Source organism: Neofelis nebulosa, chromosome 9 (assembly GCF_028018385.1).
Source record: "Neofelis nebulosa isolate mNeoNeb1 chromosome 9, mNeoNeb1.pri, whole genome shotgun sequence".
In the NCBI taxonomy this organism is placed as follows: Eukaryota; Metazoa; Chordata; class Mammalia; order Carnivora; family Felidae; genus Neofelis; species Neofelis nebulosa.
Genome location: NC_080790.1, coordinates 44699490 through 44720799, shown reverse-complemented (window position 1 = coordinate 44720799; position 21310 = coordinate 44699490). Strand labels below are relative to the sequence as shown.

General features: G+C 38.2%; 1 protein-coding gene across 5 annotated transcripts in view; it reads left to right on the top strand.

Annotated features, from left to right (window-relative positions):
* CTNNA2 (catenin alpha 2) overlaps positions 1 to 21310 on the top strand; it is a 1103782-nt gene that overhangs the window by 1000479 nt on the left and 81993 nt on the right. For all 5 annotated transcript variants that reach the window (XM_058683538.1, XM_058683541.1, XM_058683540.1 and 2 more), the window contains one exon: positions 12505 to 12656. In XM_058683538.1, the coding sequence (XP_058539521.1) occupies positions 12505 to 12656 (152 nt within the window). The remainder of the gene's footprint in view (positions 1 to 12504; positions 12657 to 21310) is intronic.

Here is a 21310-nt window from a genome sequence, read left to right as displayed (position 1 = left end):
ACTTTGAAATTAGATTATGAAAGTAATGAATTTCAACAGAAGCTGTAATGACCAAGATTGTTCACCCTAGACATCCTAATATCTTTTAAATGCATTTTAATATAACCCTGGCTATTGGTATAAAGTATCTTATTTTTCTCTGAAAGGTCAAAATGATTAGGATATGGAGGAAATCTCTTACTTATTGGGTGGTTGTGATATTCATGGTGGTGGGAAGTCAGAAGTATTGGAGGACTGAGAAAATCTCATCTTCTTAATAGTCCTTCAATAGGCAATGTATAGTTTGTCTCAATGCCTTTTCTATATGACTGAAATCTACATACTCTATATATCTTAGGGACCTGGCTAATGTGTTTTAACATCTATATTTACTTTTTCCTGAAAGCAAATGCAAAGTTTCTGGCCCAGAGGACACACACCAGTTTCCCATGCCTCATTCTCCCTCTTAAGGCAATGCGATGAGGGCAGATGAATTCTGCACACTCAGAGGAGGTGCCACAGGAGAGGAACCACAAAATTATGCATCTGGGAGTTTAGATAGGAATTTGTGTTCAGCAGCCTTCTTCCCCTCCTGAGAAGAGGAGAAAAATCTTTGCTCTTTAATGTCAATAAACTCCCTTCAGGAAAGGTTCCCTACTCGTTATAAACCTTTGGGGATATAAATGAACGTTTCCTGGTTTTATCCCCCTTTGAAATGTAAACACAAATTTCTGGGCAGGTAAGGATGTAAATCTCTCTCCAGGTTCTTTCTCTATTTTAAATGGAGTGCTATTGAGTCATGCTTTGAACCAAGTTACCAGTCATTTTAGCTCAGAAAGCTCTGGCCACGCAGAAACATGAAAATATCTACCCTACATGACTTGTACATAATTAATGCATTCTGCTAGAATTCAGATATGTTCAGCTCTTAGCATGAGTGGCTAAAGAGTCCTAGGAGAGGATACAACTTGAGAAAGTAAGAGATACAATTTTAGGATTATAATAACCTTCTAACGTGAAAGTGGAAATGGGCTAGGGTAGATATAGAAAGGCTAATGATCACACATTCATGTGCCATACGTTTGGAGCAACGTAGTGGAACAAATAGCTCTTGTCTCGTGCCTGTCTGTCAAAGTAAAACCAAAAGGAAGGATATTCATTTAATTCTGTATGAATCACATTATGGGTTCAGAATAGTGGGGACCACAAATGGCATAATATTTCTTTGTCACTGCAAGGCCATTAATGTCCTCCAGGATAGTAGCAGTGGGGTAGCAGAAGGGCCTGCATATTTTGTCTGTGCTGGTGTCCATAGGAATTGGTGGCCAGGATGTATTAACTGTGCACAAATGAGGCAATAGCAAGTTCACCCAGATCCTCTGCCACATCAATAATAGTTGTTTGAATCCTAGAGAAGAGGAATGTGCTGACAGTCAATTGTTTGGGAGCACATGTGCTATATCATTGGAGTATTCCAGAAATAGTTTGATTTGGAAAAATGGGAAGCTTTGCTTGTGACTGGAAGACCTGAAATAACAGAAGGATCTAAAAACCAGAGAACAGACTTCTGTTTATTCTTTTTTTTCCTTTTTCTTTTTAGAGACTAAGAGAGCAAGGAGGGGTGGGGAGAGAGAGAGAGAGAGAGAGAGAGAGAGAGAGAGAGAGAGAGAGAGAGAGAAAATCCCAAGTGCAGTGTCAGTGACTATGCCCAGTGCAGAGTCAGACGTAGGGCTAGGGCTCAATCCCAGCTCAATCAGATCATGATGTGAGCTGAAATCAAAAGTCAGATGCTCAATGAACTAAGCCATCCAGACATGCCAGCATTCTGTTTATTCTTGTTAAAGTGATTCCAGAATGATTTCCCCACCTGGTTTGCCTTTCTGTATTTTACCAGTTCTTTAGTACTAGCTGGATTCTTCCTTATCAGTGAATTCCTCTTTCTAACTACACCAGCCAATCCCACTTCTCTGTGCTCTCATTACTCATATTATCTGTGTCACTTATTAGGTACCTACCACTTACCACCCTATGTCGCAAAACTCTGTGTTTGCTCATTTGTTTGTCTGAATGTATCTATCTGCCCTGTGTATGGGTATCTAGATAAATGTATGTGTGTACTGCTTACTAATTAAATTTTAACCCCTTGAGATCTGAGACCACCTCTTCATTTCCTCCAGGCTGATGAGAGTTCAAGCTCCAAAAGTTTTGTTAGCATAAATGAAGAATATAATGGACACAATATTCTATCTTATTTGGGGGGTTGTACCCTTTTTAAAAATTACATGCTTAACAATCAAGGTCAGGATCTTAGCAGTTATTTTATTACTTCTTAATCCTTTAAATCTCACTAATGACCAATTTAACTGTACTTACCAAGTTTGGTTTCCGCAATCACTATAAGCTCGATAAAGCATCATGTTCAATTCTTTATTGATTGCTTAAATTTCAAAATTAAATCTGCCATCCTTTCCTTTAAATTGATAAACTGTTTGTGATTATTTTTGAAATGCTTATTTTAAAATACAAGAACTTTCCAAGCAAGTATTTTCTTTCCTTGGGGAAAGGAACTTGTGTCTAGACGAGTGCAGATGGATGTTCCCCGATTCTCCTAGGGTAGTTATCATGAATGAAATTTACAGAGGCTTTTTTTTTTCCTCCTTCTTCTAGGCAGTCCTTTTTCATCTTTCATCAAACAATTCAGCTCATGGGTTATGTATGGCCTTCTGGAATCTGAATTTGATTTTGATGTTAGAAATGTACATTATAATTTTCCAAACATGAATTTATGAAAATGGCAGCCTTTAGGAACTCCCACAGAGGGAACAGATGACTGACTCTGACGAAAGAAAGTCCAAGAATACACACAGGATGGAAGAATTAGGACTAGCTGGGGTGGTGCTGATGGTTGTCCAGAGAATAGAAGCAGCCGACAAAGAGTCACCGGGAACTAAGGAGCAGGTTAAGCTAGGCTTCTTCTGTCTTTGCTCCTAGCTTCCAATGTTCAACATTGGCTATTGGCTAACTTGATTATGAGTCATCAAGATAAAGCATGGGAAAAGCTAGAATATCACTGGTCTAGACAGGATGAGATTTAAATTTAGAGAGTATTTAAATATGACTTCTACTACTCTTTCTACCACATTTAAAAAGCATTGGAGGATGCTTTACTCAAAATCCAGATTCAATTAATCAACTCATATAAAATAACATTGTAAGTTTGAGATAGAAGGGAAAAAGTTTCATGAGAATATTAGATTAAATAGGAGGTTTCTGGGGGAAAAAATGAGGTAAGGAAGGTAGTTTTGCTTTTTTTCCAGTTATGAGCATTTTGATTAAGTCTCATAACTTTTAAAGGTTCCCTTTCCTCATAGATCTGATGAGGTCATAATGGGTACAATGTTTGACACTGGCTTTTTTGGCAATCAAGATAAAATGGAAAATTCTGGGAGCTTATCAAATCTCATCCTAAGGGCAGATTTCATAGATTTCAAATTCACTATTAAAAATGCAAAACCATCAGAAAGATGATATGGTCATGCCAAGGACGGAGAAGGGCATAAAAGCAGGGAAACTAAGTTTTCAAGATAAGCTGTACAAACTTCGCAATTGGAGATGTTAGTGCTACTTTGAGTGTTATTTTCAACTTATTTCACCCTCACAAAGCCCACTTCTAGGTGACGAGTCATGTAGTTGTACCTCTGTCCAAAGGAGACTGGATGATTTTGTCTGCCTATAAACAAAGAAAAAAGGTGTGTGGACGAGTAGATAGAGAGACTTATGGTGTAAAGATAGTAACTATGGGAGCCATTTACTGTGAATCTTATGTGCCAGACATGATGGTAAGCATCTTGCATATATTCCAATTTTATTTTTTTTTTTGCCTGGAAGGCAGGATTCTATTTGTTTTATTTATCACTTTATTCCCAGTGGCTAAGTACTGTCTATGTTTGTATATAAAATTGTATACAAAATTTACTGAATATATTATTTTTAAACCTTGTATAAAAACCTGAAAGGCAGCTATCATCCCTGTTTTACACTTGAGTAAATGGAGGTTTAAACTGGTTAACTTGTAAAAAAGCAAATATCAAGATTCATTTATGCTTCTTCTTAGACCCAGTAAATACACCAGAAACTAGACCAAGCATAGTTGCTACAATTGGACAGAAATTTTACTATGTGCTGCTAACTGTTTTTACTGATATTTCTACTTACAGCATACTCTATTAGCTAGCTATTGCTATGTATCAAATCACCCCAAGGCTTAATAGATTAACATTATAAACATTTTCTATCTCATAGTTTCTGTGGGTCAGGAGGCTGGGTACAGTTCAGCTATGTGCCGTGGCCTCAAGATCTCTCACAAGAATGCAGTCAAAGTGTTGGCCAGGATGGCAGTCATCTTAAGGATCAATTGGTGAAAGAGCTGTTTCTGAACTCACTCGTGGTTGTTAGAGGGCTTCAGATCCTCATTTGTTGTTGGACTTAAGGCTTAAATTCCTTACTGGCTGTTGAACAAAGGCCTCTCTCTGTTATTTGCTATAGATGCTTTTCCACATCAACTGTCTTCCATCAGAGACAGAGCAAGTGAGAGAGCAAGAAAAAGCAAGCAAAATGGGAAGCCGGCATCTTCTTGTAACCTAATCTTAGAAATGACATCCAATCATTCTTGCTAATATTTTATCACTTGGGAGAAAGTCACTAGTCTCAGCCCATGTTCAAGTTGAGAGGATCACACAAGGGTATGAATACCAAGAGAAGAAGGATCATTTGGGCCCATCTCAGAGACTCATAACAGATCCCACAATGTGGACTTAATAGGGAAGTACTTAATTCAGGCACATTGTACCTATTTGCTTATACAATGGCTTCCTGAGCACACAAGAACCACTGAATCAAGACAGTGCTATGCAATATGTAGCCAGGAGTGAGCAGGAGAATAGTGGAGCTAAACAGTGGGGAAAGGAAGGCCAAGATTATCTCAAGGTAATTGGAGAAGGGATTTGGAGTGGAGGACAGATCTGAAAAATTGTGCACAGAAACAAGATGAGACTAGCATATAATTCAAAGATAACAATGTACATGTCAAAGAAAAGAAGAGAAGTAATGATATCACTAGGGAAAATTTCATTTGACTTAGGTTCTGAGATTCAAACATGAATCTCAGAATCTCTGAGAAGTTATGTTGCTGGTAGTGGTGAAAGTCATAACCAGGATCAGTGTGAGTATGCCAAGTCAGGGTCAGAAGTGAAGGGTCTGGATAATGCAGGAGATCCTAGCCAAGTGCTTCAACAAGATTCTAGCCACTCTTTTGTATTGAAAGGAAGCCTCTATGTCTGATTAGATATTTCTTGTCCAATAGGTAGAAATCTAGGCAGCTCAAAAAAAAAAAAAAAAAAAAAAAGGACTCAGAGTTCAGAATTTCGAAAGATTCCTGTTTGGATGGGGAGACCTTAGAAAGTCTTCTAACAACTTAATTAATGATCATGAAATTCTTGACTAAAACTACCAAACCAATGTAAAATGATGGATATATTCTTGGTTTGTCCTTCATTATTTTTGAATGGTGCCAAAGCTACAAATGTGTCACAGCTTCAGTTGGCCCTGGACCCTCCTTCTACACTGACTATGACTTGGAGCTCTGGCTCCGATGGTCTCCTCACTAAGTGATCGTACTTCACAAATGTGTTCAACTGTCAAGATATACCCAGAGCCTTTTAAGTTCCAGTCAGTCTGTACCTTGGGCAAATTTGGGCCCTCAGTGTTTTAGATCTACTCTCCTGTATATTCTCTTCTCCTCTGACCTAACATGTAATTGGAGGCCACTTAAATAAAATCCCTTAGGGGGATTTTATTCTTTCCCTTGTGGGAAAAATGCATTACTTACAGAAATGACATGAAACTGTACTTTCCTGCTGTAGGGGGATCCTGAAATTGCCCCCATGGGGTCTCCTCAAATTAATACCTTCTGGCTCCATTACTGTGATAACACCCAATTCTTACTCTAACTCCAACTATTAATATGGATGCATACTAACTATTTGTGATTGGCAAGAGAATGGTGAACTATAATGTATTCCTCTGCTGGGGTTGGCCACAATTCCATCTTACTTTTGATACTTCATTCTCTTTCTAAATTTTCTCATTCTCATTTCTTATATTAACACTTATTAAGCTGGTTCTTTCTAAAGAGCAGTGTCCTTGGTCCTTGTCCATTTTCTTTCTCATTCCTTGGTAATAAAATTTGTGCAAGGAACACACTCATGAGAGTGTGTTGGCTGACTACACCAACACAATTGGGTGACCCATATACCTGAAGATATACCAGTTTGGCCCTGGTGAACTAGTCAAGGATACAATAATGAATCTTGCTCAGTGGCGATGCTCCTACTCAAGTAGTCCTGAAAGGATTGAGCTCAGGTTTCTAAAAGGTCCCTAGAGATCAACCCTAGAACACCCACTAATAACTTGCTTAATGACTCATGAAACTGTTTAATGAAATTATTGAACTAATTTGAAGTGATGTGCAGAAAGAAATTTAGTATGTGAGATGCAATACTGCTCATTTTATCCCTGAAATACTCAAAGACAAGTGAGTTCTTTCCTACATCCCATTCTTTCATTTCTCATCCATGTCCCAGCTGGATTGAGTAGCTAGGCCTGAAGCACGATAAGGGCTTATGATACAAAGAAGAAGGAAGAGCTGGTCTCATTCCTAAAAATGACTCCTAATGTAAAACAGTTGACATACAGAAATGTCAAACAATTTTAATACATTATACTGAGCACTATAATGCTGCATACCTAATCAGGATGCTATAAAGTTATAGAGAACTGACAACTTTGTAAATAAAGGACAGTTTCACAATGGCACTTAAGTCTAAATGAGATACCAAAGATTGAGGAGGAATTCACCTGGGCCAAAGACGAAGAGGTACATTTCAGTATGAGAATAAATTCATCATGAACATCTTGGTGTGACACAGTATGTCTCCATGTCATCTTTGAAGACATTAAATAACTCAGTGTAAAAATGGAACATTTAAATATATGTAGGAATAGGTGGAGAGACAGAGATGAGAAGTATAGGCAGGTGTCTGAAGTTTGTGTTTGTATCTTACTGACTGGGCCACCCAGGCACCCCTATGTGTTTGTATCTCATAAAGATTTTAGAGCCTGTCCGTATTAAAGGAAATCATTGGAGCATTTGTAGTTAGACATGGACCTTTTAGATGGTTCCTCAGGGGCAATTGGTTGGCTGTTCATTTCCACTACCTCTAGTTAACCTTGGATTTTGCTCTGATGGTTGTCAGCAGTCCTATTTGCATCTTTAGGACAACTTCTTGTTCATTTTACTGATTCACCCCGTGCTCTGAAACATCACCCCTGACATCTCTCTGGAGGATTCAGTCCAGATCTTCTGCACCTCTGGTTTAGGATCTCAATAGACAGTAGAATGAGGCGACCTTGGTTTTTATATGCATGCTGAACTCTGATTTCATTACTCTTGGAATGTCATCATTCTGTGGCCTAGTGTGCACTCTGAATACAAAAGTATAGCAAGAATTTATAAGTTTATTTCCAACTTTGATCACCCTTTCAGAATATAAGCTACAAGAGCAATTCACTATTTCTGATAAATACCAGTAAAGTGGTGTATACATTTTTGGATGTAATTCAGAAAGTAGAAACTTCTATTTATGTAACCCTATGCCAGAAATTCTGTTAATATATAATGTGCTAATCACAAAGGCAATGCTGTGTTTTGTCCTAATTACTGGGAAGCAGAAGCAGCATCATATTTGAAGTAGTTTGAGACTTTTTTCTAGTTCAGTATTACTTTGGGGATATTTAATTTTTCAGATACTACCAGAGGCGTTAGAAAAATTCATAGTTTAAAGTCTTAGGTTCTGTCAAGAATCATTGTTCTATAAACTTGTGTTTTTCTGTCTTATCACTTTAAAAAACAAAACAGGGGGTACCTGTGTGGCTCAGTCAGTTAAGCATCTGACTTCAGCTCAGGTCATGATGTCATGGTTTGTGAGTTCAAGCCCCACATTGGGCTCTGTGCTGACAGCTCACATCCTGGACCCTGCTTCAGATTCTGTGCCTCCCTCTCTCTCTGCCCCTCCCCTGCTCTCCCTTGCGCTCTCTCTGTCTCTCTCTCTCAAATAAACATTCAAAAAATTACAAAAAGATAAAAAACAAAACTGGATAAAACTAAACAGGAAAGAGCAACAGCATCGAGAGAAAATGTGTATTGGTTAAAGAGCAGTTGACTAAGCCCTAAATAAATAAGTATTGAATCTACTTAAGAGCTGAGCATGGAGAAAGTTTCTTAAGATTCAGATCCGGAAAAACACTGATTTGAGGTAAGAGAAATGGATGCCTTATCAGTTACAGTAAATCAAATCAAATTGAATTAGTTCAAGTTCTGGGTTTTACCAGGTTGAATATAATAAGATTGTTGGAATATTAAGGATAAATTGAGATCTGAGCCCCCACTGGTAAAGTGAAGATTCTACACCTCCTCCTCCACCATTTTTCCTCCTTAGAAGGTTGATGTTCCGTACTGTCCTGTTCCAATGTTTTTATAAAAGGGCTTTGTTTTTCTTCCCCTTCTGACAATGCCATGTCCACAACACTGTTGTTCATACCAACATGCCACTTCCTAAATCTTCCTAGAGAGATTCTGTACTCCAGCTGGAGCAAACAGAATGCCTTTCTCCAAACCTGGAGTTTCAGAGAAGTCCTGGGCAGGTTTTGGGCCCCAGAGCATCCCTTATGGAAGTAGTCCCTTTAGATGTTAGCTTTCCCTTTTCTCCCTTGGGCACAGAATCAGACCTAGAAGCTGGTAGAGAAAGTTAACAGGTCACCTCCTGCATTGTGCTCCTCCCCAGCTCTTCCTCAGGGTGACCTTGTACAAGCAGAACAAAGCCACATGACAAGCTGATCTCCCCTTTTATACTCCATCAAAGGTCTTCATGAAAATAGAAATGTGTGCCCAAGAGCCGGGGTCCAGTGGCTGAGTACTACCTAACTCAATTCTCCAGCAGGCAGTTATTAAGGTTGAATATTAGGCGTGTGATCACAGTCACAATTTCTGAGGGACTTCCTCACATAATACTGTTGATCAATGGGGCGCCTGGGTGGCTCAGTTGGTTAAGCATCCGACTTCAGCTCAGATCATGATGTCACCACTCAGAGCTCGAGCCCCACATTGGGCTCTGTGAGCCTGGAACCTGTTTAAGATTCTGTCTCTCTCTCTCTCTCTCTCTCTCTCTCTATCTCTTTCTGCCCCTCCCCCACTCTCACTCTCAAAAATGAATAAACATTAAAAATATTGTTGATCATATTGTTTTCTATTACATTCTGATAGATGAGCTAGAACTTTAATTTTTTCAGAGCCTTATTCTGTAAAAAAGCACAGCCTTAAGGATAATATGTTGATCTTTTTAAAATATATGAATCATGAAAAGATTCAAAGATAAAAAAAGGGACAGAGACTAATGTAACTGAGACCTTGCTCCTACCCTGAGGTATAACAAATATTAACATTTTGCAATATCTGATTCATATTATTATTTCCTTAAGAATTAAGATACACTTGAAGCCTCTTTACAACTCCTACCTAATCCCATAGCCCTCTGTCCCCCTCAAGGACAACCACTATACTTAAGGTGGTATATATTCTCTCAGAACATGTGTCATAAAAATATGTATGTTTAAATTATGCATGGTACCCTCATGTGTATTTTTAAATTTCTCACAAATGACATCTCTTTTCAGTTTGCTCTTCCCAGTCAATATTTCGAACTTAGGGACTTATTCTCTTGACTATACTGGCTGTCTCCCGACTTATATCCCTAAGTCCATTTTATTCCATCCTGATGAACTGCCCATGAACCTAGAGTTAACAGCTCACTATGTCTCCCCAGCCTCCAACTTAGTGGCCTTGACAGCCCTGGGATACCGCTGATTAGAAGGGATCTCTTAAAGCTGTTACTTTTATTCCTAGGTTTAATATAACTCTTTTTAACTCTTGGAGTACTCAACCTGTTAAGAAGAAGCTATAACTGTAGAGAAAAGGTGTTCCTGTGACTCCGATGTACTCAACATTCCTCATAAGTACCTCTTTAGAAGTCAGCATTTGGCCATGCCCTAGAAAATGTCTTAGCTCACCGGTCGGGACTGGAAAGCTTCATTTTATTAGATTTTGTCAAAGTGTTTGTCAGAATGATGTGTGCCCATTTGACTCCCATCTACAGTAGAAGGATTCCCTTTTTTTCCACATGCTTGGTGAGATGGGTGTTAATAAGCTTTAGTTTGTTTGCTCATTCCAACAGGTATGCAATGCTATCTCACTGCCTATGCTGTAAGTTTTACAGTTATTAATGACGTAAAACATCATGTGTTTATCAATAATATGGGATTGAGTATTTTTGTGAATTACCTGTTCTAATCCTTTGTCTATTTTTCTATTTTTTTTGCCTTATTCATTTGTAGTAGTATTTTTTTCTTTTATATTAGAGAGGAAGTGCCAATGGAGGGTAAGGCAGAGGGAGTGAGAATCTTACGCAGGCTCCATGCTCAGTGAGGAGACTAACACAAAACTCGATCCCACAACCATGAGATCACGACCTGAGCTGAAATCAGGAGTCAGCCACTCAGCCAGCTGAGCCACACAGGTGCCCATGTAGGAGTATTTTACGTACATGTAGGCATAGTAATTGTCATATAAACAATAAGGACAAAACTTCAGGCAGCTAACTGCTTCTGATGGTACCATTCAAATCTGTAAAATTGTGAATGGTCATGATAGCAGCTTAGACATCAAATAGAATGAAATTGATATTGAGAATTTTCAGTTGAGGAAAGGAAAGGGATTTGTAATTTCGTTTAAGAAAGATACTCATGTGAAAATGCCAAATACATATAGCAATATTTTCACGCTTAGGGAGGTGAATTGCAATGATTGAGATTATTTAGTCATGTAAAACAGTTTGTTCCCGACACAAATGGATAGCTGAAATGGCCTTAGTTTAATGTGGTAGTTTTTAGAAATAAATTTTTATTTGATTTTTGCAGCAGTACAACTCAATGTCCACCAATTCCTTTTATGCAAAAGCAGTGCAAAGGCACAAATGAAAAATGCAAATGGTATAGAGAACCAATCATAGTAATTCACTCACAGAAGGAAATTCACCCCATGCATACTTTGGTTTTGATCATGTCTATTGAAAAAATGGTTACTCTGTTTTCCTGTAACCCTCCTCTTTTTTTTTTTAAATATACTTTTTAACATTTGGCTTTTCCTAGTAGAAATACGTTTTTCAAGGAATGTTTTATCTTGAATACTTTGACCCTAGAAAGTAATTTAGCAGAGTTTCTCACACTAGGGATTAAAATGGATGTTAAAGTATCCACAGAGGGCGAAAACAAGTATAAAGACGAATCAGGCATGAATGTTCAGAAATGGAAAATAGATGAATGATGTTTCTTTTTTATTGTCCTTGTAAATAAAATGAATTGTGCTTTTGGCTTTAATTTGCCATGTGAATTGATTGTTACAAAATAAAAGCTGAAAAAATTGAATTATAATTTTTGAGAATCAGTGAATCAGCAGCATTTTTGTTTTAAGCAGCCAGTGGAAGTGTTCCAGGCATTCCACTAAATTTACTTTCTGCAAACCTCCAGTGTGTATGTAGGTGTCTTTGTGTAAAGAAAGAGGTGCTAACATTTTAGAAATTCATATATGCTTTTCTTTCACATCAGAATGGTCCTGGGAATATGGAACAAAATAAAATTCATCTTTGAGCCCACTGGGCTCTAACCCTAGGCTTTGTGCAGGAGTATCCTGGGATCCCTTCTCCCCTCTTGTATGGTCTTTCCGTAAGCCTCCACCCACTACCGTCCCCCACCTCTAATCTCAAGTCCTGTATCAACAAAAGTGGGAAAGATTGGATCACTTCGTTCACACATTACTATGAAGTCATATAGGTTAAGGTCTGTTACTCACTCATCACCTATGACTTTAATGTATGATACTAGTTATATACTTATCGAGGCTTTCTGAGGGCCAAACACCATCCAGTAAATGTGTATGTGTTATCTCATTGAAACTTAAGATAGGACCTCCTATTTTATAGACAAAGAAACAGGTTTAGAAGGAGTTAAGAAAACTTGGCCAAGGTTTCAGAGCTAGTAACCATCAGAAGTCAAATTCGACTCAGGTTAGGAGAACATGAAATGTATATGTATGCACACTATACCACCCTACCCTGAGCAAGTTTCAAAAACTTGCTGTTGTATACCATCACCATTCATGGAGTAATGATTTACTTTCTCTGCTGAAGGTAAGTGATACAAAGACCACTAAACTGGATCCATCCCACTGACCAGGTAGGCAGCCAGCTCCATTGAACCGTTGGAATAACTGGAGTGTGCCGCCTTGCACAAGGGCTGGAAAAGGAAGCATGAAGGAAAGATCGCATAATCCACTGTTTCTCACTTTGTTTAACGCAGTGATGCCACGCTTTGCTGAGCAAGTAGAGGTTGCCATTGAAGCCCTGAGTGCCAACGTCCCTCAGCCATTTGAAGAGAATGAGTTCATTGATGCCTCTCGCCTGGTATATGATGGTGTTCGAGACATCAGGAAGGCTGTGCTGATGATCAGGGTATGTAAGGCCTCTATCGCTTGGAGCTGATCAGAGCTTCTTGTAGGGATCCCAAAGAATTTACTTTTGGTTATTCCGTTGCTTAATTTAACTTGTTAAGCTGTTTGGCTCCTCATTTAGTCACACGAGGGGGACTACTCAGACGAAAGGGACAAGTGATCCAACAAGCCTAGATTCACACTGAATAACCTGAAAAGTGATGTCTTTCCTGTTTCTGGCATGCATTTTGGTTTAAATTTGATACTAACTTTCAGGTACCCTTGCTGTTATCTGTGTGGTCCTCTGACTAATGTTATTTTCCCATTAGAATCAGAAAGCCATGTGATGGAAAGAAATGAAGATTATCCAGTTTAATAGTATCAATGATAATAATAATAGGAAACAGTTACATCATCCTTGTAACTAATAATTAAGACCTGATAAATAAGGCTGTATAATCTTGCAGCAAACCACCCCCCACCCATGGCTAACCCTACTATCTTCCCGTTATCAGTTTGTCAGGTATGAGCCTTCCAAACCATTGTCCGAGTAATTATTTAGAGGTATACGCTAGAAAAATACAAAATATAGTAGATTTAAAAACTCAACTATTATTTCCAACTGGCTTTGTTCACCCACAATTTGCCTTCATTTATCTATATTAAGACCTACAGCCTACCTTGTTCCATTTCATTGCTCCATAATATTTCATTGTAAGATATTTTTTTCTCCTCATCTTACCAACAATTTGGCATAGTTTGCCAACAATTTTCTTACCCATAGAACTCATTCTTAAACTGAAACATTCAAAAGCAAAATTGATGACACAAATACATTTGTGACTATTATGACTGAAGCAGAGATGGGGCTTCTGCAGTGCCAATCATAAGCACATATTGTCCGATAGCAATATAATGCCAGCCACAATTGTAAGTTTAAATTTTCTAGTGGACACACTGAAAAAAAAAAGAAGCAAGTAAAATTAATTTTAATAATATATTTAACTTAACCAAGTGTATCCAAAACGTAATAATTTTTGACACATGGTATGAGCTACATTTAAAGTTGTCACTAGCTCATTGTGGCTCATGTCTACCATATTGGATGCAACAGCCCTGGATTGTATTTTCACCTTCGTCCTCTAACGTTGTCTCGAAAGCTGCTCAATAAAACCATGAGATATCTACTGAGTGCATTTTGAAAAAAACTCTCTCAGGGTGATCACTGAACATCTAAACTAATATCTCCTCAAACATTGCAAGACAGTAATAACCAAATAATGTCTGTGGTATATTGTTCTCTCTGGACAATATATACCTGGTCTTTTGAGCATTTTGTATATGTCATTAATTCTCCCCCAAATCCTGTTATCTTTGAAGTCATTAAATTCATGAGTGGTCCTCTTCAACTGTGGTATCCAGAGTGCACCTTGATGCTTCCATGGTGATCTGAGCAGGTGGAGTAGAGTATCACCAAGAAGACTCTCTCTTCCCTCTTGGCATCTGTGCTTCTCCTGAAACGATCACCAAACTCCTTCACTTGGGAGTGAAGCATCTTAGAATTTTCCTCCTTTAAATTCAGCTTGACTGTTTTCATGTTAACTATGTCTGCCTTTCATAATAATTTTATGATCAATTCAAAGTGTTCAGATCATTGCATAAGTTGTATCAGACGACACTAATTACACTTAACAATGTGGAGTTCCAATTTGGAATTTGGAGACTATCGGTTGTATTTCCTGATCTTCTAACTTGCCCGTTTTAGATCTGTCAACTTCATCACCTTTCAAGATTTGGCTGAGACCTTCTTTCTTCAAGTTTTTTCCATCAAAAATTCTGTCACTCTCTTTTAACTTCTGTAACTTTCTGCTTGCTATAGTGTTTATTACATTATTCCCTTTTATGTCGATTACCTTCTTTAGACTGAAATTTTGGAAAGCAAAGCTTGTATTTTTATTTTCCCTGCACTGTGGTGCATTTTCTGGCGCTTTATGGGCACTGTATGTGTGGTGGTGGTGGAAACAGATACCTGGGGAGATAGGAAGGTGACAGAGAGAAAAGGGATGATAATTGGAGGAGGAGAAGCAAAAGAGAAAAAGGCAGGCTTTTAAACCTATAACAAATTAGATCATTTTTTTCCATTACATACTAACTTGTGAAATAAGGTAATAGACCATGAGAGTTATGTTTTCAAAGCATTTGACACTAAATCCCACTATAATGCTCCAGATATATTCCCTCTTTTGCCATTTTTCTGCTTTGTTAGCCTTCACATTTTTGTGACAACCATTCATCTGGGAGGCTGAGGGAGTTTATAGCCATCATTCATTTATTCATTCGTGAGCTGTAAAAAAACATAATTTTAGATAAAATGCCATATCTTTGTTTCATGTAGTGTCATTCCTGCATCTCGGCATTTCAAGTGATTTGATCAGATGGATTTCACACCACTTAAAACTTAAGAGAGAAATGTACAGTATGTACAAATTGTTATTTTTAAAATCCTTCTCCGTTCAGCACCCACATGGCTCCATCTTGTACTTAATTTCTTGGTTTACTTTCCTAGTGCAATGATTAGGTCTACTTAAAAATCCACTGCACTAAGTTTGAAAGAAAGACAGTGAGATGAGTAGAGCTGTTTCTTTCCCAGCAAATCTGGCCATGCCCCCTTCCCTCCCAAAGTGTTGATTATACTTTGTAAAAAGTATAATTCCTCCCCCAACCTCACCTCTGAAAATAAATGCATAATGGATCCTGAAGGGTTAAGTGCTCCATCACCTTGCCTCTCACTAATCAATACATATTTAATGTGATGTTGGTATCCAGGCACTCCGGGGCAGCTCCAGACAACCCTCTGAAGTAGACAAAACTTGTCCTTTCTGTACCCCAACCTCACCTTTCAGGACCCCGCTTCTCTCTTGGAACAGGTATAGTCTGCTGTGAGACTAGGTTTTGTTTACTTCTTGATGAGACTTGTCCTTGGTAATCTATCAGCCAAGAAGGAATTTTCTAATTACCCCAGCATGGTAATTTCAAAAAGGAATACACCTGATGGTCGTTATTTGCAGTAGTTATATCCCGTAACCTTGCTGTGAACTTTGAGTTAGAGAATAGTGAAACATTGTTCCAAAGGGAACATTGTTAGGTTCCTGTGAGCCTCTGTTTACATTCTTATCCACTGATCAATATATAACTGTGTTTTATATTTTTATATTTTATGTTTTTGTTTAAAGACACTTTATTTAATACATGGTGCTGACTCATTAACATTGAACTCACAGCCAGCCTCACTATAATTCATTCCTGAAGGAAGCTCATCTAACACAAGCGTTTTCTCTGTAAGGTGCATCACAACCTTCTTACACTTAGGAACACTAAATAACATGTTAGCACTGTACTTGCAAGACATTTTAAGCAGAGGAAAAAAATGAATGCTTATTTATAGCGTCAAAGCTGAAACAAAAAGGCAGAGCCTTGTGCTATGTGACCTCAGCTGGGAGCACACAGATTAGGTGTCTCAAATTTTTTTTGCCACGTTGTACTTGTCTGTGAAAAACTACCCAAACACTGATTTGGGGATTACAAAGAAGCTTGGTGAGTAGGCAAATTCACAAATAAGGAATCTACAAGTAATGAGAACCAAGTTAACATTTAAGAATTAGACATTTAATATGGGAAATTAAGATAACTGGGTAGGGTAGAAGGAGGTAATATCTTGGGGTTAGGATATCGGTATAAAAAAACAGTAATTTCTTCTCATAACAATAACCCTGAAAAAAAATCTTTTATGATATCTATATTCTTTTATAATGTAATTGGAACCCATTAATTTGGCTGCACATGATACTTTTGAAAGCAGGTCACAGAAACAGTAGTGCCCGGGGTTCAGATAAAACTCTAAAGTTTAGGGGCGCCTGGGTGGCTCAGATGGTTAAGCATCTCACTTTGGCTCAGGTCATGATCTTGCGGTTCGTGGGTTCAAGTCCTGTGTCAGACTCTGTGCTGACAGCTCAGAGCCTGGAGCCTGTTTCGGATTGTGTGTGTGTGTGTGTGTCTCTCTCTGTGCCCCTCCCCTGCTCTCGCTCTCTGTGTCTCTCTCAAAAATAAATAAACATTAAAAATCAATAAATAAAAAAATAAAAGTCTAAAGTTTAACTTGATCTATCCCAAGCTGTGCCTGAAAGGGCCCTTGGGGCATTGGAAGATGTTTTAAAATTTCAAGGGAAACATGCAGATGTGTCTCCGATATTGTGGGAATATTAGCCAAAAGTAGTTCACGGTTTAAACACTAGGTTGGTGTATTTGTTTTAATAACATCCTGTATTTGTGAAGCTGGGCTTTTGGTGGTTGCTGTGAGAAAAAGGAAACTCAGTGGATGTTTAGTTGTATTCCAGGATTTGAGAAGTCATGTTGTTAAGTCTAATCAACTTAATCCATTTTTGTGATTTAACTGCTTCATCAACAGAACTGTTAGGCTTGTCGCTGTTTTGTTTGTTTTGTTATGTTTTGTTTTTAGCCCAGAGGCACCTTGAAAAAGATTACTGAGACACAGTGCTTCAAGCAATAAAGTTTGAGGACCTATGGCTTAAGTGTTTGGGCATCACTGGCACACTGATTTTCATCTCTGCTTCAGTTTGCTTATCTGCAAACGAGGACAAATATGGCCATAGCTATAAAGTACTAGCATACACCTGGCAGTAGTTTCCCAAGAAATATTTTTTCTCATTCTGCTGGGGTGAAGTTTCTTATTACAATCCATTAACGAAATAGAATTTGTCAAGTAAGTTAACAATATTATTAAAATGGCAGGGATTAGAGTTACTCATCAGAGCTAGAAAATAAAGAGTTGAGGAGACTTCAGAAACAACTTCGGTGGCAAAATTGATATTACTCTTGCAGATCGCTATTATCCAGTTAATTAACATGGTTCCATAAGGTTCCTTGTTTTGTTTTCCTAACCCAAGTAATTAGAAATAATTTCTTATGATTTTAAGAAAAATTCTGTAATTTTTTCTTGGTTATCTGTTCATTAACTATTTATTTAAAGCTTACTAGATGCTCCACACTGTTAGAGGGACCCTGAATACAGAGGTGAACAAAACGAAGTCCCTATCATCAAGAGATGTATATTCCTCTGGTGGAAGACAGAAAATAAGCAAGGAGATAGAACATGTCAGTTATTGTGCCATGGGGAACACAAGCAGTATAAGGGGATAGAACACAGGATGGGTATTCGTTTTATGAAGGATGGTCACTGATTGAGTGGCATTTGAGAATAGACATGGAGGAGGAGGAAACAAGCTATAACAATATTAGAGGAAATGTGTTCCAGGTGGAAGGAATGGCAGGTGCAGAGTAAGGACCATGCTGAATGAGATGGGAGCCATTGAAGTGTTCTAAGCTGACTTAGATCTTCCAGGGATCTTCACCCTAAGAGTAGACTGTATGTGGAAAAAATAGAAGCAAGGAGATCAATCAAGAGGCTTTCAGAATGACGCGGGATAGAGATGCCAATGGCCAGTCAGTCCTGACTGAGATGATTTTGCTCTACATTGACTTCAGGGAAATGTAATTCTGTCTTCTCCATTCCATTGGTATAGTCATCCTGCTTGGGAAATCCTTCTTCATGTATCACCCGAACTCTCTTGTTGCCTCTCCATGTCCTCCTCATCTTTCTGTTCCTAATGAAACTCTCATACGCATTTGAGCCTTTATTTTAAATGCGCCTCAATATATTTTTCATGTGTCCTGGTGAAACACTAAATCCCTCTGTCTTTTCTCATTTTGCTTCTCTCCAGAAACTGCTTTAGAGGATACTGAGCATTTGATTAGGAGCCAGAGGCAAGCGGATTGGTCCTTTTCTGCAACTGGCATGTGTTGTGACCCGCCTGGACAAGCACATGATTTTCTTGAGCCTGTGTAATAGGCACAAGAAAATCTCATAGACTCTTAGAGGGGGCAGATTTTAGAGACCAAATACTTTAATTGTGTCATTTTTCAAATTAAACCCACTTTTGCAGTCTAACAATCAGATAATAGACCTAGGGAACCTAGAGTAGACCCAAAGTGGTTCTTGATTATTGTAAAAAAGTCTTCCCTGGGAGCACAGAAAGACAGAATTGAGACTTGACCCTCAGAGTCCAGCCTCCAATCTAGTGAATTACACATTTTGGTGATTCTTTTTACTCTATAAGACTACCTAATGATATAAGTCCTATTATCTCTGGGCCCATTTGCAGACCTTCACTATTTTTCCATGTCTCCTTTAATGTATGGGGATCTTTGAGCAACTGACACATAACACTGCTACTTTTTAAAATGAATAATTCAAGAAAAAAAAAACAGTGCTTTCATGCAATTAACAAAATGAACATGCACACAACTTTTTAGAGAGAGAGAGAGAGCAGAAGAGAAGCAGGGAGAGAGAATCTTAAGCAGGCTCTACGCTCAGCCAAGAGCCTGACATGGGGCTTGATCCCATGACACTGGGATCACGACCTGAGAGGAAATCAAGAGTCAGATGCTCAACAGACTGAGCCACCCAGGCACCCCGCACAGAAACAGTTATATGGGTGACTTGGATGGGTTTGCTGCATGATTAAGGCACAAGAAAATATTTTAAGCTCACCCATTTGCCTGGTGTTACTTGTGATGGTTACAAGCATAGGCCCTGAGCTTGCTAGGTGTAACACCCTGGAAAACTGACTTGACTCTGAGTCTGTTTATATATCTGTAAGGGATTCAATGTATTTCATTAGGTTTTTACGTGGAGTAAATCCTTTAGCTGAATGCTTGGCCCATAGTGGTTGGTAAAAAATTATTCCCATTATTATCATTGCAGTTGTTATTGGGTATATATTTTGTTAAGCATAATAATCATCATTATCACATATTACTTTAGTTCACTTTTATCATTTACAAAGCATTTTCATATGTTTTATCCTACAATCCTGAGAGGTAGATGGGACAAATAGGAATTATGATCTCCATTTTATGAGTGAGGAGATAGAGAAGCAGAAAAACTGTACATGACTTGCCAAAGACACGCAGTTTGTGAGTGGCAAAGTTAGGCCAAAAACATTCCAGTTCCCTAGGTCCACTTCCAGGTTTTTTGTGTTTTGGGCTTTTTGTTTCTGGGTTTTTTGTGTGTGTGTGTGTGTTTTTTTTGTGTGTTTTTTTAAACTTTGTTTTGGTTCCCGAGCCATAGTCACTTGAATGAAAGCTCATCATTATTAACCGTATGATGCCAGGTTGTGTTTGTCATTGACTCATCTACTAAACACACAGATCATTGAAATGTTTGGACACAGTGCTATAGGCACTGTCATATTTTCCCTTTTTTTCTGTTGAGTGAGGTTTTTCATTTTACTTTTCTCTCTCCTTTTGAAAAACTAATGATGAAAAGCACTTGAAATCTTGTCATCTCATCCGTCAGCAGAATTTACCAACTTGCTATAATTGTTCTCTAGTACATTTCAGAAGAGTGAAAAATGATCAGAGATTATTGTCTCTGTCCGCAATGAAAATACAACCAGTTATTTGAACCACGTTCTGCCCACCCCACCCCTCCTTTAGTTAATAAAGTATGGGAACAAAACCTCTTTCTTCCCTCTTTCTTTCAATAATTCTGTGAAAGAAAATTGAACATCTGTAGATGACTGGGCGAATATTAATAGGGTTGATGGAGAGAGAGAAGGAAAACAAGAAGGATACGCCAAAGCTTGGAAAATTACTACACATAAGGTGATATTGGCATGAAGACCCCATTTTATGCCTGTCTGACCAATCTCAAGGCTTCATCAATAACCACACCTGATTAATTACAGTGAGGTAGCCAAAGAAACCAGCAGAATAAAAATGTGCACTTTTGGATGAGGAATGGGTACCTGTATCATCAGTACTGCTGTGGTCTATTTCTTCCTTTTGAAATACAGAGCCCTGGGAGATGGTGTTACTGTGTGCCAGGAGGCAGTTTGTGGGTGACTGTCATATCTCAGTCTAATGACCAATGATCTAAGAATGTCACACTAATGCACTGTGTCCCCTTTGTGATTCATCCCCACCACCTCCAAGTTCATCTTCTTAGAATTAACAGAGATGATAGTCTACGGTACATGCTGCAAGATTTAGAAAGTTTTGAGCAGGTATAATCTCTCATGCCTCAGTTTCCTTATCTGTAAAGTGGAGAAAATGGTGTCTGCATGATAGGACTGTTAAGAAAATGGTATGAATTAGTATATGCAAAGTGCTTAGAGAAGATAGGCATTGGCACATGAAAACCACTTAACACATGTTATCTATTATGGTTATTAAAGATGGGGAGTATTTTTATTTCTGGGTTTGTAGATTAATTCATACACTTTTTTCTGACACTGGACGGGATCTTCATGTAACTACTCACTTTAAAGATATTCTATAGCTGCAATTCTTACCTGATTTATAAGGTGAAAAAGTTAGACACAATTGGGCACTTGTGTCTAAATTCTAATTCTGTTGTTAACTGGGTTAGGGACATTGGACATGTTGTTTATCAGAACCTTGGTGTTCTTATCTCTAAATAGAGAATGATCCTTATTTCACTGTGCTTGGTTTTAGCTAAATTGATACTATGTACGAAAGAGTTATTTAATCCTTTGTAGTTGTGTAGTAATTGGTGGCTTTACTTTTTAAAAGTGT